Source organism: Erythrolamprus reginae, chromosome 3 (assembly GCF_031021105.1).
Source record: "Erythrolamprus reginae isolate rEryReg1 chromosome 3, rEryReg1.hap1, whole genome shotgun sequence".
Classification (NCBI taxonomy): domain Eukaryota; kingdom Metazoa; phylum Chordata; class Lepidosauria; order Squamata; family Dipsadidae; genus Erythrolamprus; species Erythrolamprus reginae.
Window position 1 is genome coordinate 195,997,678 of NC_091952.1, and position 17,900 is coordinate 196,015,577.

Consider the following 17,900-nt stretch of genomic DNA (forward strand, 5'->3'; position numbering starts at 1 on the left):
GGGCAGTTCTAATCTCCAGGGGGAGCTGGTTCCAGAGAGTCGGGGCCACCGCAGAGAAGGCTCTTCCCCTGGGACCCGCCAGACGACATTGTTTAGTCGACGGGACCCAGAGAAGGCCAACTCTGTGGGACCTAATGCATAAGGACTGGCTCCATGGTGCCTCTGCCAGTGAAAACAATTTGGGAGGACTGCATGCGGCCCTCCCAGATTCCATTTTTGCTGGCAGAGGGTTGCAAGAGGCTGTTGCAGCTGAAAATGGAGCTTGTGAGAGCCACATGTGCCCCCCCCCAGCCCCAGCTCTGTTTTTACTGGCAGAGGGTTGTAGGCCGTTGCAGCTGAAAACGGAGCTCAGAATCCTGTTTTCACTGCCAGAGCACTCAAGACACTCCAGATGTCCCCCAACACAAGACATGCTGGCTACACCCATACTGGCCACATTTAACCTCACTCATTAAACTCATACCTGATGTGGCCCTCAATGAAATCTGTATAATAAAGCAGTCACCTGTCACTCCGCTCAACATGAATATTTTATAGCACCACCTAGCAATTTCTTTTTTCTAACATGTCACTGGGCATTAAGACAAATAAATAAAAAACAAAAATAAACAATACCTTTCATAAGGTACACCATCATTTCCCAAATTTTTACTTCTACTAAATGAAGGCAACACAATACATACTTTCTCAATGTTTTATTAATATTTTCATATAACTCTAATGGATATCATTATACAATGAGAACATTTACACAACAAATATTCTTCTATTTGTAAGGATGTAAGGTGTAAGGATGTGTATTTTATTTTTCAAGACCGCTTCGGAAAATTGCTAAAGATGGAAAAAAGCTAAGGAATCTGATTGACTTAAAAGATATATGCTAAAAATGTAGTGTTTTTAATTTACTTCTATATCATAGGGAGGGTTTTTTCCATCTGTATTTAATTTTATGAAATTATTCCCAAATAATACAAAGCGAATTACTAACAGATTACAACAAATTGAATCAAATGCTGTTTTACCTAATATGTCCTGAACGCTGTATTAGATTGAGAGTTAATAGTAGAGAACTAATTTTTATTATCTGCAGAACTAAGCATAGTAAATTTGAAATATTGTAGTTTGCATTACAGATCATGTCTTTAAAAACCAATTCTGAATTACTTGGAAATATTGTTGGAAAAAATGTAAAAAAACAAGCAAACCAAAAACAAACCAATAGCCAAAAGAAATAATTGTTAAAGCATGCGAGTTAGGCTTTAATACAGCTTTAAATATGCATCAAACCCCTTCATGTTCACGTAAGAGCTTAAGAGGTCGAGAAATATATCGTCTGCGAGGATGAGGATACTGGATATTGGCAGTGTCAGCATCACAAGAGTGCTCTATCAGAGGAGGAAGAGGAGGAGGAGGAGGTGGTGGTGGTAAGAGCTGGGCATAACTGGACCATCTTGATCCAGCCCATGGGGAATCCAGAGAGGGGAAAAAATACCTGAAAACAATTCAGACAGCAACACCACACAGAAGGGAAAAACAGAAAGAATAGTGGTAAATACAAGAACCAAAGAGGAAAGACACATGCTGGGACCAAATCAAAGAAACAAAATAAAGTTCTCAGCTCAAGTTATCATTATTTTTTAAAGTCTATAAACTATTCCAAAGGAAAATTATGAGACAATAGAAAATATCCCTTACATTCATTGTAAAATTAATATACTACATGTTAACTCATTCTGAACTATTGCATGCCTTCTCATTTATTCTTACAAATCATGCTGTTTTAATCCAATTACAGAAAAACCGACAAAAATTATATATCCAGTTTGGTCTGATCATTGGCATCCAATTTAGATCAACTCTACTCAGATGAATACATCAACTTAAAGATAAAAACATAGTTTACAATGTTAGATTTTCACAATATACATTGTTCTTTTTCCATTGCAATAACAGTCTGTGTGCTTATATACATCTCTCTGGAAAAACACAATATAATCTAAACTTCTGAATTAATGGCTTAAAAGATCATTTCATACTACTTCTTATGACTTACCCGTAATAGAAGAAAACTTTGTAATCTTTACAATCTTTGGAAATGTACATAAATTTACAGAACAGAAAAGTTAGTAAATTTTGAGACAAGACACACTGACATGCCACTATGTAAAACAAGACATTAATTGAATGTTTGCCCTAGGACACTACTTCATTTTATTTCAAGGGAACAACTGCATTGCACAGAGCAAGGTATAAATACTTGGCAATGCAGGAACTGGTTGGGGCCACAAGATAATAATTCCCATACCAAATTAATAATACCATAGAACAAACATTCATTTGGACTAGATTTCCATCACAAAACCAATAAGATGAAATCTTACTAATTATTGCATGGATTCATGCTACTATAACATGCAATTATCAGGTATGTTCAGATCATTCTTATCAAGACAACAAAAATATGTTACTAATAGTTACTAGTTATTAATAGTTTTGTGATTTTCATCTGAAGTAGTTCTGAAATAATACCAAATTTGATATCAACTCCACATTTGCTAAATTACAATGTGCCCACAGTTTATGATTTAATTGTATACTACAATCCACTAGCAAAACTAATTGTTAAAAGTCTATGTGAACACTTCAAAAAGCCAAACAAAGTTAAAATAATCAAAACAATTTTAATGAAAAATAGTTACTTCAATTGTTTTATACTAAGGATTTATCTCTTAACAAGCTTGGAATGCAAGGACAATAATCCTCTTTACATTAGTGAATTCCGTCTTTCTCTCGCAACATGTTTTTTTGAGAAATGGAATCTATAAGAGAATCCTGTTACTTTTTTGTTACAGATTCCAACAAGATCATACTGTGCTGGCTAGTACAGTACACATGTAGCATTTTTTTTAAAAAATGGTTTGATTTGCATTTAGTAGTAGACAGATTGCTGGTGTCTTTGGAAGAAGTCAGACGCCGATGGGGAGGGGGGAAATATCGCTTTCCATTCCTGTGTGCATGCAACAAGCAGTAAAACAGCAAAGTTACTCCAGTTAGCTTGGTATCAGCTGTGTTTTCTGTTAAAAGGACATAATACAAATGGGGAAAGGAAAATGCATAACAATTTTAGACACACGTGGTTATAAGCACAATAAGAATACTGTAAAGCAGTAGTTGGTAGATTGATTAATTCTCCAATCACTTTTCAAACATTTATGTTAAGTATAAAATAATAACTTTGATCTTCTCACGTTAGTAGTGTTACTTGAATTTACTAACAAAATACCAAAACATGGTGCCATTGAGTCAATAAAGCATCCATCAACTTGTTTCTAAAAACTAGAATGTACATTATTGTTCTCATAAAATCTTTAGGAAATAAATAACACGTAGATTATTTTCAAGTGATTTTTTTCCATTAAGTGTTCTTATTCCTGAACCTGAAATCATTATTTGAAATGACACCTTTGCACAATTTTCATGGTAAAGATCTTGCTTAATTTTAACTGGTAGTAAGGCTAGTAAGTTTAATAAACATAAGGACAAAAGGTGAAAATGTCTAAGAGTTTCCCCCCTTATTTTTCTTATGGAAATAACAGTGTTCTCTCGATTTTCGCAGGTTCGAACTTCGCGAAAAGTCTATACCACGGTTTTTCAAAAATATTAATTAAAAAATACTTTGCATTTTCCCCCCTATACCATGGTTTTTCCCACCCCGATGACGTCATATGTCATCGCCAAACTTTCGCCCGCCTTTAATAAATATTTTTTTAAAATAAACTTTAATAAATAACCCTGGTGAGTAATAATCTAAATGGTTGCTAAGGGAATGGGAAATTGAAATTTAGGAGTTTAAAGTGTTAAGGGAAGGCTTGTGATACTGTTCATAGCCAAAAATAGTGTATTTACTTCCGCATCTCTACTTTGCGGAAATTCAACTTTCGCGGGCAGTCTCGGAACGCATCCCCCGCAAAAATCGAGGGAACACTGTATACCGTATTTTTCAGAGTATAACATGCACCAGAGTATAAGACACACCTTACTTTGGAGGGAGGAAAATGGGGGGGGGGGGGGATCTACCTAACAAGTATTCATCTGGCTAGCATCCTTAGTCTGTTCAACTTCAGCACATTATTTTATCCCCTGGTTAGGGCTGAAAAAGCCCTTTTCAGAAGGAGTAGGAATGAAAAGAACTCTACAAAGATTTAGGGCTTGAAAAAATCTTTAGGAGTAGGAAGCTGAGAAAACCATTAGCACCTAGTTAGGGCTGGAAAAAAGCTTCGAAAAAGCAACATACAAAGTATAGGATGCACCCAAACTTTCAGCCTCTTTTAGGGGGGGAAAAGTACATCTTATACTCCGAAAAATACAGTATACAAAATATATTTCCTAGCTATGCAGCCCCAGAACTTCTTAAGGCTCATAAACAGTTATTAGGTACGTCTATTTTTCTCTTTCCTCATGTGTGATCAACCACCATCATTGTGACATAATATACCACAAGGAATCCTATAGCTATAGTATATAAATGTTACCATACAGTATATCAATTGTTTTATATCTCTTTTATTTATCACCTGCCTTTTTCCAAAATCCAATTGAGAAAGCAAATATATGGAAAATTGTATATATTAGGACAAAAGAAATGAAATTAGGATGTATTTATCTAAAGAAGTGCAGCTACAAAGGTGGACAAAACAATGGAAACACCTTGAAAAATCATCAAAGTATCTTTTAATATGGTGTTGGTCCACCTTTTGCTGCAAATACAGCCTCAATTCTCCGAGGTATTGATTCATACAAATTATGAATTGTTTCCAAAGGAATTTTAGCCCATTCTTCAGTTAAAGCACCCCCCAGTTCTTTTAGAGACAATGGTGGTGGAAATCGACTTCTTACTTGAATCTCTAAAATGCTCAATAATGTTGAGGTCTGGTGATTGTGGTGGCCAAATGAGATGCTGAACTTCATTAGCATGTTCCTCGTGCCATTCTTTAACAATTCTTGCTCTATGGATTGGTGCATCATCATCTTGAAAGATGGCATCCCCCTCTGGAAACAGTTCTTGAACCATAGGATGAATTTGGTCAGCCAAAAGTCCTAAATAGTGATGGCTGTTAATTTTTCCATGAAGGGAAATCATTGGCCCGGCGGATTTCCAAGAAATAGCGCCCCAGATCATCACTGAACCTCTGCCATATTTGACGGGTGGGAGAAGGCAGTCTGGATGAAATAATTATGTTGGCTGTCTCCAAACGTAAACACGGCCGGAGGTCAGAAAAAGGGTAAACGATGATTCATAAGAGAAAATCACATTTTGCAACTGCTCGAGGGACCATTTCTGGTGGTTTCTACACCACTCTAAACACTTTGAAACATTTGTCTTTGAGAGCAGAAGTTTTCTAACTGCAGCTCTTCCGTGGAATCCAGATTTGTGAAGCTCCCTTCGAACAGTTTTTGTGGAAACTGGGTTCTGTACATGTCTATTGAGCTCTGCAGTGATTTTAGGAGCTGCGGTCTTGCGATCCGCTCTAACAATTCGCTTTAGAGTCCAACGGTCTCTCTCAGACAACTTTGTCTTTCGACCAGACCTGTGCTTAGCTGAGGACATTTTCCCTTCTCTTTCAAAAGCAGTCATTACTTTTGAGATATTACCTCTTGAAACGCCAAACATTTGGGCACTTTCTGTTACGCTAGCGCATGCCATTCAAGCAATTTGTCCTCTTTGAAAGTCTGAGAGGTCTGCCATTTCTAAAAGGTTATAACCAATTTTCTTACATTTCTGTAAAAAAAATGTAGTTTAAAAAACCATATCAAATAACAGATTTTTTTTTTTAAAAATCATTAAAATATGTCAAGTTTTGATTGATTTGAACATGTTCAAACATGATGCCAAAAAGTGAAGTGTTTCCATCTTTTTGTCCACCCCTGTATATTTTCTGAATACATAGAAAACTGCTCTTCCAAAGACATCTGCTATTATTTAACGATATCTTGATTTTATAAAATATCTCCTCCTATATTTATATAAAAATGACAATAAATCTATCACGTGATTTGTATTGTAACAATCAATGTAGCTATTATAGCTTTATTCCATTCCAATAGCAGTCCTAAAAATTAGTAAGTCAATCACAATTAATGTATTGAAAGTATTGAAACAAATTCTCAGGTAAATAACAGAACTGAAGAAAGATCCTATTGCCAAACATTTCAAGATATAATATAGAAAATATGAAATCAAAGGATCAAGCGACTCTTGCAAGTGAAGAGACATGTTACCACCTGAGATATTGTGGCGTCTTCAAGACCAATTAGCCTTCGTAAACCTTCTTCTCCAAATTTATCCAATGGTCCTTCACATCACCAAGCTATTGGCTATTACATCATCTAATGAATTCGGCATTTGGTTATATGTTGTGTGAAGAATTAATTCTTTCATCTGCTCCAAACCTTCTTTCAATTATCCAGCCAATGTTACTGAATAACCCATCTTAGTACTTTCTGAGGAAGAGAAACATCTCCCTGTCCATTTCCTCTACATCTTGTATAATTTTACTCAGCCTGATTCTGTCCTTCTAAGTTGATTTTTTCAAGCTAAAGAATCCTATATCGCCTTTCCTTGCACAGTACATGTTTGAATTGCTTGGTCATTTTTGATCCTTTTCTACATCTTTTCCAGCCCTTATATTTTGTTTCAAATCGCATGGCCCAAAATGCAGCTGGACCATAAATTGAAACTAGGCTGGCAAATTTTATTTTCTCTCCCTTCTAGATGTCTAGTATGAATTTTGGCTGAAAGATAGCAATTAAGTTGGTCAATTACAGGAAAATGAGATAATTATTTTAAACAGGAAAAAATTAGAGTGAATAGTGCTTCCTGTCCCAAGCTATTCCAGATTATCACATATCAGCATTTGAAATAGAAGATGAATGATAAATGAAAGCAAGCTTGTTCACATTTTGGCCATTATGTATATTAGAAGAGACCTGGTGCAGCATTAATAGAACAAGCATAATTGAACAACTGAAGTGATTCTTGTAATTAAACAAGAATACATATAGAAACGATAAACATGGTCAAGTTTTTAGTGAGGATCGAATCAGATATTTAGAGAATTAAGAACTCAGAATGTGAAGCTCTCATTAAAAAAAAACATACCTGCCAACTGATGATCCATTGACTGAATTCTGGAGAGTTGAAGTTGCTGTGCCAACAGGAGCGTTAAAAACTCCCTGCTGTGTGGAACTAGCATTGACTGGACTTCCATTGCCTTTCAGTATTCCAGTGCACTTCCAGTTATCCATATAATTAGCTAAATGGAAATACACAAATCCCATTTGAATGTTTAGCAAAACGTTTCACTTATATGTTACAGTTAATATACAGGCTGTCTGGAAAATGTTGGGAATTGAATACTGCTATATCGAATATTCAGATTATAATTATCCAAAAGAGTAGAAATAAAAGAATTACATTTGCCATGGGAAAACTCTCTGCCTAATAATTAATGAATTTATCAATTTACTGAGTTAGATGACTTAAAATTAAAATGAAATTTCAGAGAATGCTCATTGACAAAGACCAATAAATAGAAGTTCAAGGCATTGCTGTTGGAAAAGGGATGCTTTTGCCCTCATTGGTCTCAGCATGAACTGGCAAACATCTAGACCAGGCCTGCACAATTGGCTTGACGGCATTTTTTAAAAGGTCAGTAAATTCACTGTTCCTGCTCCCAAAGATATAGCTTTATTGATATTGGCTATGCTAACAGAATCTTGCAAGTCCGACTAAATTTCCTTTCTTCCTTCCCATTGCCAAAGTTGTGAGGAAGTCAGTCAGAATCCCTTCCTCTTCAAAGCATGATTTTGCACATACTGTTATCTTAATATTTTTTGGATAACTTCTCCGTGGTTATCACCTTTCGCATCTTATTTATTTTTGGATAGACCACAACTCATTAATAAATGCATCAGGTTGCATTACTATACTATCCAATTCCATTATTTCTAACTTCTGAAGCAAAGATGTTTCAGAGAGCAGAGGCCCGCTGCAGAAAAAGCCTGCCTTCTAGTCCCTGTCAGCAAACATTCTTTGGCTAGCGGGATCTGCCGCATGCCCATCCTATTTATCTTGTTACAGGGTAGAACCTCTGGAAGAAAGGTGAACCCTCAGGAACCCTGGTCCCTGTTGTGGTTAGCTCTAGCCCTGCTCCTGCCACAAGGACAGTGGCTGTGGGGGAGACATCCACATGCTGCAGGCCTGTTTCCCCCCCCCCCCCGTGGAATCTGCTGATGAAGGCTCCTCTGACCAAGAAGACATGAGTGACAGGGAGGAGGAGAGTGGGGCAGACAGCTCAGAGGGAGATCAATTATCTAGCTCCTCCTTGGATTCAGAACAAGAGTTAATGATACAGCCACGCATGTGGAGAGCGATGCATAGGCAACAACAACTGAGAGATTATTATCAAAGAAAATGAGGCCACCTGTGGTTGGGTGGGGCTGTGGTAATTAGTGAGGCTGCTATAAATAGCAGCCTGTGGGTTTGGCCATTGTGGAGGATTATCTGATCATGGTGTTTCGTGACTGCTTTACTGACTTTGACCTTTTGTGTGCTGATTTTTCCCCGTTTTGAAACTAAACCAGAGCAAAGTGTGTTTCACTTTGTGAAAGAAGGACTGTGAATTGCCTCACAGCTGCAAGCTAAGTATCACAGAACTGATAAGGAACTTGTACAAATTACCAGTTTGTTTGGAGACCAGTGCTCTTTGCTATACCAAAAGAGGGCTTGGTTTAAGTGAATTTTCATTATAAAGAACATTGTTTTGAATTTTCAAACGTGTGTGTGTCTGAAATTGTATCTGTGCATTTTTGGGAGGATTCTACCAGAGAGCTCGACAGAACAGTCCCAAGCCATGTAGGGCTTTATATTCACCAGCATCTTGAATTGCACCCGGAAACACGCTGCAATGTGGCAGGATAGGCAGTTATGTATGCCCCAAGAATGCCACATATTGCATCTCTGTTCCATGAGCTGCAATGGTTGCCAATTAGCTTCCAGCTACAATTGAAGGTGCTGATTTTGATCTTCATGGCATGCATCAGATTGAGGGGACTACCTCTTCTCAATTATATCATCAGATCCCACTAGAGCAGAAGAAATACACTGTGGGTTCTATCTGCTAAGGAGTTATATCTAGCAGGATATAGGAGATAGCATTTCTGCTATGGGCCCTGTTCTGTGTAATATTGTCCCACTTCCCCCACCCAAGGTGAGAATGGATTTTTCTCTGCCATCTTTCCAGAAACCTCTCAAAAATTGAATATATCAACAGGCCCGGTGGTCTCAAGGGAATGGTGAACTGCTGAGGTATGTTTGGAATATCCAATGATCATACTTAACCTTTTTAAAATAATCAGTATTGTAATTGTACTGTGTTTAAATATTTTATTTTATGGTTTTACTCTATGCTTCAGTGTCGCCTTGATTAGATGAGTGAGTGAGTGAGTGAGTGAGTGAGGGAGGGAGGAAGGAAGGAAGGAAGGAAGGAAGGAAGATGCTTACCCTTCCAAAGCCTTACACATCCATCATCACCTGAAGATGCAAGTACTGTGCCAGTTATATTCCAGCTGACACGCCAGACTTGGGAATTGTGATGATCAAACTGGGCCACTAACTGAACTTCAAATTTTGTCAATCCAGATGAAGTACTCAGTTCTTTTCTATAAAAAAAAGTACACACCTGAATTGTACTTTAATGTACTCAATCATGCTACTTTTAGATATATGGTATGTTGTTTAATTTCAACCTATTAATAATAAAGAAATCATTTGAAAAAATCAGAGTAAAACATTGCATAGAACTTAATTTTCCCTTTATGGCCTGCAACAAAATAATTACTAAAGAGCTAATTGCTAAATAAAATTACTACCAATAGATTACTAGATTATCTCATCCTTGAGAACAGTTGTGCATAAATGTTTTATATTAAAGGACTTGCTTGAAAAACATACCTTAGAGGTTTTAATGTGAATATCCGTACATCTTTGGTAGCTACTGCCAATATATGGAATGATCTTCCAAGGTTTGGAGCAAAGGCAATGTCATGCACAGGATCTGTGACTGTCATAAGGGTTTCCGCTTTTGCATACTTCCTGAGTAACATATAAACAGAGTATTTATTCTTTTATATAACATACATTACAGTCCAGAGTTACCTTTTGGGGGGGAAAAGGGCATTTCTTGGCTGTATGGTTAACTAGTCAAGTATCTTCACTGCCATGTATATATATATATATGAATTGTAAGCTGCCCAGAGTCATTGACTGAGATGGATAACTGGAAATGAAATGAAATAGAGTGGATTCTCACTATAGCTATACTATAAAACCAAAAACATATCAAGAACTACTGCATGCTAAACATTTAATATATTTCATTACTATTTAGTCATTTTTACTCATACTTCAATGTTTCAGCAATATCACCACATATTTAATTATAATAGCCATTTTTTCCTCTCACCTGGTATTTTCATTGTATTCATATATCTGCACTTTAGCCAATATATTAGGACTACCATCATCACTTCCTACAGCTATCATAGGAGCATGGGCACGAGAACTACAATTTAAAAAGAAATATGCTTAAACAACATTTTTACTTATAAGAACTATAAAAGAATTAGTCTAAAACAACTATGGATAATAAATCCAACATTCTCCATGTGTTATTCATAGCTTAAATTCACATACAAGAATGAAATTAAATGGGGGGGTTTTCTTAGTAGTACATTCTGAGATACTTTTGATTGAAAATAATTTTCCAGAGCCTTAAACAAAGTCACTTATATCTCTGCTGACTGATCCTTCAATTATATATCCAAATTTTCTTCCAGTTCTAACATCTTTATAATAAAAGCTATAATTTTATATGTCAATTACAGAAAAAAGATGCATATTAATTAGTTTCAAACTAAGAGAGATTTTTTTCATGATTCAGTAGTTTTTCTGAAGAATTAATAACTTACCTTGAAGGATTCCAAGAAATACAACTGCAGCTTAATTTACATGAAATTTCATGCTGAAGTGACCACTGACTAAGATTCATAACATCCGGAGCTTCATATATTCTAACGACCCCATCTGCTGAACATGTTGCTAACATAAGACCCATATGTTTGGGTGCAAATTTGACATCAGTAACTGATGTCCTACTATCAACCAAAGTAGTCCTCTTTACCTAAAAATACAGCAGTTGTAAGAAAATTATTAGAAGTATGGTTATTATTGCACATATAATTTATAGTTTGAAAAACAAGGATTTTGTATTAGAAATCTTTAATTTAAAGCTACAAAGTTAAAAAGAAAATAAATATGATTGCTTAATATTTCAAAATGGCTTATGGAAATATATTATTCCCAGAAGAGGGGAAAAAACAGAGTGCTAGAAGCAAAAATTAATATTAAGGGATCTCTTGAAAAATAAAATTCTGATCCATTTTAAAGAGGTTAATTGGAAAGCCAGCAGAGAGTTCCCTTTGATACACAAAGGGAATCCCATACCACTATCAGTAGGTCAACTGGGGATGGCTGGGGTAAGGAATGGCAACCAAAAAAGCAAAGATGGGGGAGTTATGGACTGAATGCTGCAGTCATAAACATGGACCAAATTTTTACCACATTAATGCAAGAGAATTGCTACAGCTATAAGTCTGAGAACTGGTCATAAACTCAATTCATTCAGCACTACTGTAAATGGTTGCTGAACAAATGGTTGTTAAGTAGCAACCAATTGTGTAAAAACAAAATTCTGCTAGGATTTTTACTTCAATTCTAACTTCTTGCACAAATGAAGCATATACTAATCACAGTGATTCATAATGAGATTTTGCAAGAGAAATAGGAAAGAAAATGACAAATATTTGAATATTTTGTTTGCTAAATTATACTGTTATCAAGGATATCATAGATTCTAAATATTCCAAACTCTCTAGTTTTCAAAACTTACCCAGTGACTTTGTCCCCGAAGTTTATCATTTGATTCCCCTACTATTTCTTCCCAAACAGCAGCTGTTCTATCAAAAGAGCAAGAAGCCAAGACCTGTCCAAATTCTGGATGAGCCCATGTCACACGCCACACAGATCCACTGTGCGTCTACAGAATTAAGATAAATTAAAATTACAGTGAATGAATTAGTGCTTTGATCTAACCATATTAATTTACTAAACACTTTTCCTCTATGTAACAAATAAACGTAATTGCAAAAGGAAGAATTGGAACCGTACTTAGAACCTTTTTAGCAACAATTAAGCAAAGTAGTAAGCAAAAGAGAAAACAAAGCTAAAAAGACAGCAATAATAGACAATGCATCTAGGCTATATGTAATGAAAAATAGGCTACACTTTTTATTAAAGGACATTATAGAAGACAGAAGAAAGGTGTATCAGGGAAGAACACAGGTCGCATATTATGGTAGAACTTTTTGGCCTCCCTAACTTGCGGCATGCAAAAGTTCCACTAATTTCTGAATGCTAAATTGTATATAGATGCAAGTAAGCAAGGGTAGAATCTTCATGGGGCTAGCAATTCTAGCAATGGTCAATTTTCTATCAGTCAAATCAATGGAAGCTTCTGTTTTAAAGATTCTAAATATGAGAAATATGACCTGATATAGCAAATCCAATAAAATATAAGGTTTCAAGGTAGAAATTCAGCACTATGACTTTGGTGAAGTGAAACATCACAGAGGTTGACCCTGCATTTAAAATAAAACAACCTGTAATGAGAATAAGCAATGTGTCTGTGGCCATTAGCAAAGATGCACGCAATCCACAAATAAGCCGCCTTACTTTGTTTGCTATAGTATCTAGAGCACTAGGGGGAAAGTAAGAAATACCAATTGCCCTATTGGAAAATGGTGATATCCTCATGCAGACAATATTATGAAAATGCAAGCTGTAATAATGGCAGCCATGGTGTAAACGTCTCCTAAAACATATTCTCAAAATTCTATTTGTATCCATTAGTCCAAAAATTAAGATGGGCAGTTTTCAATAACTACAGCCAAACAGATCACCCAGATCCAAAAAAACCACTTTTAGGATTGCAGTTGTGCCCAAAAATATAGAGCCACCTGAATAGAATCAGGACATGCCATACCAGAACTAATGGCAAAATTGTTTAAGTGGGGAATGGCCCAGAGCCCACAATAACTGTGATGCACTGGAACAAACTACAGTATAATAAATACAATTCTCCTCAGGAAATTTCACGACACCTGGAATTATCTCATTGCAGCCATACCAGAAGTCACACCAGAAATCTTTCCTAGATATTGAATTATGACGTCTGTTCCATTGCAATTCTTTGGCTCCATATTATGGTGATTTTACTATGGTTTTATCTTAATTTTATATTTTATCTCCTATATTGTATTGCTCACATGTCTAAAATAGGTAGTTTTCCACTTACAATAGTTCATTTCATGACTGTTCAAAGTTACAAAGGCACTGAAAAAAATGACTGATGACCTTTTTCACATTTACAACACTTGTGGCAACTCCATGGTCTCATGATAAAAATTCAGAAGCTGGGCAATTGACTCATATTTATGACAGTTACAGAGTCCAAGGATTATGCCATCTCCTTTTACAACCCTCTGACAAGCAAAGTCAATGGGAAAGCCGGCTTCACTTAACCATGTTACTAACTTAACAACTGCAGTGATTCACTTAACAACTGTGGCAAGAAAGGTCATAAAATGGGGCAAAACTCATTTAAAAACTCACAACAGGCATTTTGGGCTCAATTGGGGTTATAGGCCAGGGGTGTCAAACTCAATTTCATTGAGGGCCACATCAAGGTTGTGTTTGACCTCGCGGGACAGGGTGGATATGGCCAGGGCAGGTATGGGCAGCTCAACATCACCTGTGTCGGCAGTGTCTGTGGTGGCCCAAGCAGTCTGCCAGAAAAAACGGAGCCCAGGAGGGCTGCACATGGTCCTCCCGAGCTCTGTTTTCACTGGTAGGGGCACCATTGACCAGTTCTTTGCTGTTTCCAGGGTGGCACCACGGGTCAGATCTCAGTACTCCACTGGCCTTGAGTTTGACACACCTGCTATAAGTACAGGTATCCCTGTATGTATTTGTTGATGCTTTATTTAAACCACATGTATATATCTGTGATTGCAAGATTACTGAAGATATCAAATAATAAATTAATAAGTCCAAAAATTCTGCATCTGTGTTTACATGTTAAGTAATATTCTATATAACACTAAATTATTTTGGATTAAAATTCTTACCTTCCAACTGGCAGTACAATGCCATTCTCCATTTTCACCTTTGTCCCAAACCTAGTAAGGCAAACATGTTTCATTTAAAATGAAGACATATATGATTCGTAAGCAGTTCTTATAGAAAATCTTATCAGAAAAAGACTCCTTAAGCACTCCAACTAGATCCCAGGTCACATATAAGGCAAATAAGAAGCTGCACATACTCTTAATAAGTACAAAAAACCCCAAAATCCAGTTCATAGGTTGTACCTTGTGACTAAGAAGTAAATCAAACAATATCTACTCATAGTCGGCTTTATAATAATTATGCAACTATTTAACTACAGCATAATAATTTATGGCTATTTAAACCTTGCCAATTACAAAATTGAATTTGAGCTTCTGGTCATGTGAAACATTTTGTGACTTATCTTTGTTACCTCAAAAATCTCTTTGAACTAAGGACATAAAGGATACCATTAGGGTTCGTTACGGTAACATAGTACACTAAAGAAAAAATAAGACTATTCCACTTCTGGTTTCTTTGTCAGAGTTTACCATTCCATCTGAATTTGCAAGAACAGATTTTGAAATAAAAATGCATTTACCATTTCAAATTCCAATGACTATAAATACATGGGAACTGCAAGGGCATGATTAGTGTAAAACAGTGTTTCTCAAATAGTGGGGTGGGGCAACCTGGGGAGGCGCAGAGCAATGCCAGGGGGGAGTGCTTGACCCCGGGGAACATGGGGGGTTTTGCCGCAAGGAGTAGGGGTTTTTTGCACCCAACAATAGCGCACAGTACAGAGCAGGAGATACAAAGTGCAGATAACAAACCCTTGAGAGATACCATGGAAAAATAAATTTAACAGGGATCAAAAGAAAGGAGAAGAGAGACAGAGATAATGAGACAAATATAAGTCTCCCAAAAGCTAAGATGAGAAAAAATGATGAAGCATATGTAGCGCTTGACTTCACTGTGACTACAGTGGGAGACGAAGAAAGACCACTATGTTTATCTATGTCTAAAAATGTTGGCAGCGGACAGCATGAAGCCAAATAAATTAAGGCATCGCTTAAACACATTACACCCAATCACGCTGATAAGCTGCTTTTTTCAGCGAAAACCCACTGAATATTGCAAACAATCATCCCAGTGGAGAGTTGGGGGGTGCAAAATGTTTACTTCTTCCTAGGGGGTGGGGGTGTAACAGAAAATAATTGAGATACACTGGTGGAAGGGGATAAAATGGCAATGTGCAATTCTTACTAATTGTTCCCTTTGCGTTAAGTGCAATAGTAAGTGAATACATTACGCTAAACTGTGGTTTGCTTAACACTGGGGTATTTATTTATGCATTTGTAAAATTTATATGCCGTCCACCTCCACTTGGATTCTGGGCGGCTGATTTAAAATAAATCAGTTTAAATCTATTAAATCACTAACTTCCCATTCAAAGGGCAAATGTTGGCTTTGTGCAATGTACCAAACCTAAATGCCAACAGTTTAGCACATGGGTAGGCAAAGTTGGCTCTTCTATGACATGTGGACTTCAACTCCCAGAATTCCTGAGCTAGCATGATAGGCTCAGGAATTCTGGGAGTTGAAGTCCACAGGTTTAGCATGTTGTACAAAACCAGCCAAAGTGATCTCTCCTCTACTTATTAAAATGCTGACCTGAAATTGTGGTTGTCAATGTAACAATTCCGTTATCCCATTCACAGCCATTGCATTCTCTACCAAACTCAGTTGGCGCGAAATGACCCTGTAGGAAAACTGCCGACTAGACTGAAAGAGCATATTGGCTGACTCATCTTCCTATTTTTTATTTTTTTTAAAGAGTGTAGCGTTTCGCCCTGCGCCTTCTCCGCACCTTAACACTCTGGTCACTAGAGCAAGTGGCCATGCGCCGTCCATGGAAGTCAAAAGAAACATCGTGGATGAGGTCGCGGTGATCAGCTGCGATGCTTCGCGCCACGAACATCCCGGCGGCTTCGCCCTCTCAGTCAAAAAAAAAAAAAGAGCCGTTTCTTTCTTCAGCAAAATCAGCGAACCTTCTTTCCCCGCCACCTCCCCCCCGCGAAAAAGAACGCTCTTTAGCGCAGCTCAAACAGGCGCGCCCGGAATTACGTTAAGCGTCGAAGCTTTCGCCAACAGCAAGCGACGAGTCGCTTTCGTCATTACGCTTACGCTCTTTCTCCCCTTTAAGGTGCTCGACTGAGAACTTCGAAAGCGTAGACTCCCAGAATTCCCTAGTCCCAATCTCGGAATTCTGGGAGTTGAAGTCCCAGGCGTCTTAAAGTCGTTGAGGCTGAGAAAAACTGCTTCAAAGGGAGACAGGCAGTCCCGGAAGTTTACGAGAGAAATTTAGAATAGAATAGAATAGAATTCTTTATTGGCAAAGTGTGATTTGACACACAAGGAATTTCTCTTGGTGCGTATGCTCTCAGTGTTTGAGAAATCGAAAGTTCTGGTCAATCGATAAAGCACGTGACATATGGGCAGATAGGGAATGAAAGACATTGGAGTAGCCCTCTAAAAAGCAGTGAATGCCAGAGGCGATAATCACCTTTATACAACAATGGGAAAGTGAAAGTATACTAACTGAAGAAGACTTAATAGAAACATTAATGTGTTGTGCCGAAATGGATAAATTAATAATGGAGATGAAAGATAAAGAGTCAGAATATTGCAAATGTTAGAATAGGTTTTATTGTTGGTTGGGGAAAAATACATACATACATAGTCAACCCAAAGAAATATTTGGATCTAAAAAAAGAGAGAATTGGTTAAAACGGTAATGAGAGATACCAAAGTTAGATCAATGTAGTATATAATGTATAAAATAATATCAACAATTGCAATGTAGATAGATTGCTATAAGAAATGAGAAACAGGACTGTCACAAGTCCAATGTTTTAAAATGTTTGTTTACGTAGGTCTATGTTGAAATAAATATTTTTTTAAAAAAAATAAAAAACAGTGAATGCTCTGTTATGTGGCTGAATTGATTTATTTATTTATTATTTATTTATTTATTTATTTATTAGACTTCTATGCCACCCTTCTCAACTGATGTCCCGCTAAGGATATGCCTGGGGGCAAAACAAAAGTTCATGATTAATATATGATTGGTACACGGAATGTCAAAACTTTAAATCTAGAAAAAATGGTTATTGTCAGAGGGAAATATCATGACTAAACATTGGCATTTTGGGAGACCTGTAAGAATTAACAATGACCACCAAGGTTATGGTTTTCTCATATAACATATATCTGTGAGAGATGACCCTTTAGAAAGGTGAAAGAAAATACCCCATTGAATGTGGTGCTGGAGAAATTGATGAAAAAATATTAGGAGTCAAGAACAAATGGTGCAGTCTTACATGAAGTAAAGCCAGACTACTCACTGGAAGCACTATTGAGGAAGCTAAAATTTAAATATTTTATACGCATAATGCAAAGGAAAATGTTACTGCATAAGACCTTGTTGTTTAGAAAAATAAAAGAGTCAAAAGAAGACAGTTAAGGAGACAGACATGAACCAACAATAGTTAACAGATAAGCCTGGCAAAATTGATTCATGTCATGAATAGAATAGAATATATTGGCCAAATGT

At 36.8% G+C, this 17,900-nt stretch overlaps 1 protein-coding gene across 3 annotated transcripts; it reads right to left on the reverse strand.

The window, feature by feature from the left end:
- Nucleotides 1-680: 680 nt before the first annotated feature.
- SEH1L (SEH1 like nucleoporin) lies at nt 681-16,484 on the reverse strand. 3 transcript variants are annotated; one of them, XM_070747488.1, is made up of 9 exons: nt 16,155-16,484; nt 14,305-14,355; nt 12,009-12,155; nt 11,029-11,240; nt 10,524-10,622; nt 10,013-10,153; nt 9,563-9,720; nt 7,160-7,313; nt 681-3,074 (listed from the first exon to the last, which is right to left on the reverse strand). In XM_070747488.1, exons 1-9 carry the CDS (start codon nt 16,263-16,265, stop codon nt 3,062-3,064), a joined length of 1,086 nt encoding a protein of 361 aa, XP_070603589.1. In that variant the 5' UTR covers nt 16,266-16,484; the 3' UTR covers nt 681-3,061. The 3 variants fall into 3 exon arrangements, with proteins under 3 accessions (XP_070603589.1, XP_070603590.1, XP_070603588.1); XM_070747489.1 differs by having other exon boundaries at nt 1,233-1,492; nt 16,155-16,403; XM_070747487.1 differs by lacking the exon at nt 681-3,074 and adding an exon at nt 4,709-5,779 and having other exon boundaries at nt 16,155-16,403.
- Between the last annotated feature and the right edge of the window lie 1,416 nt (nt 16,485-17,900).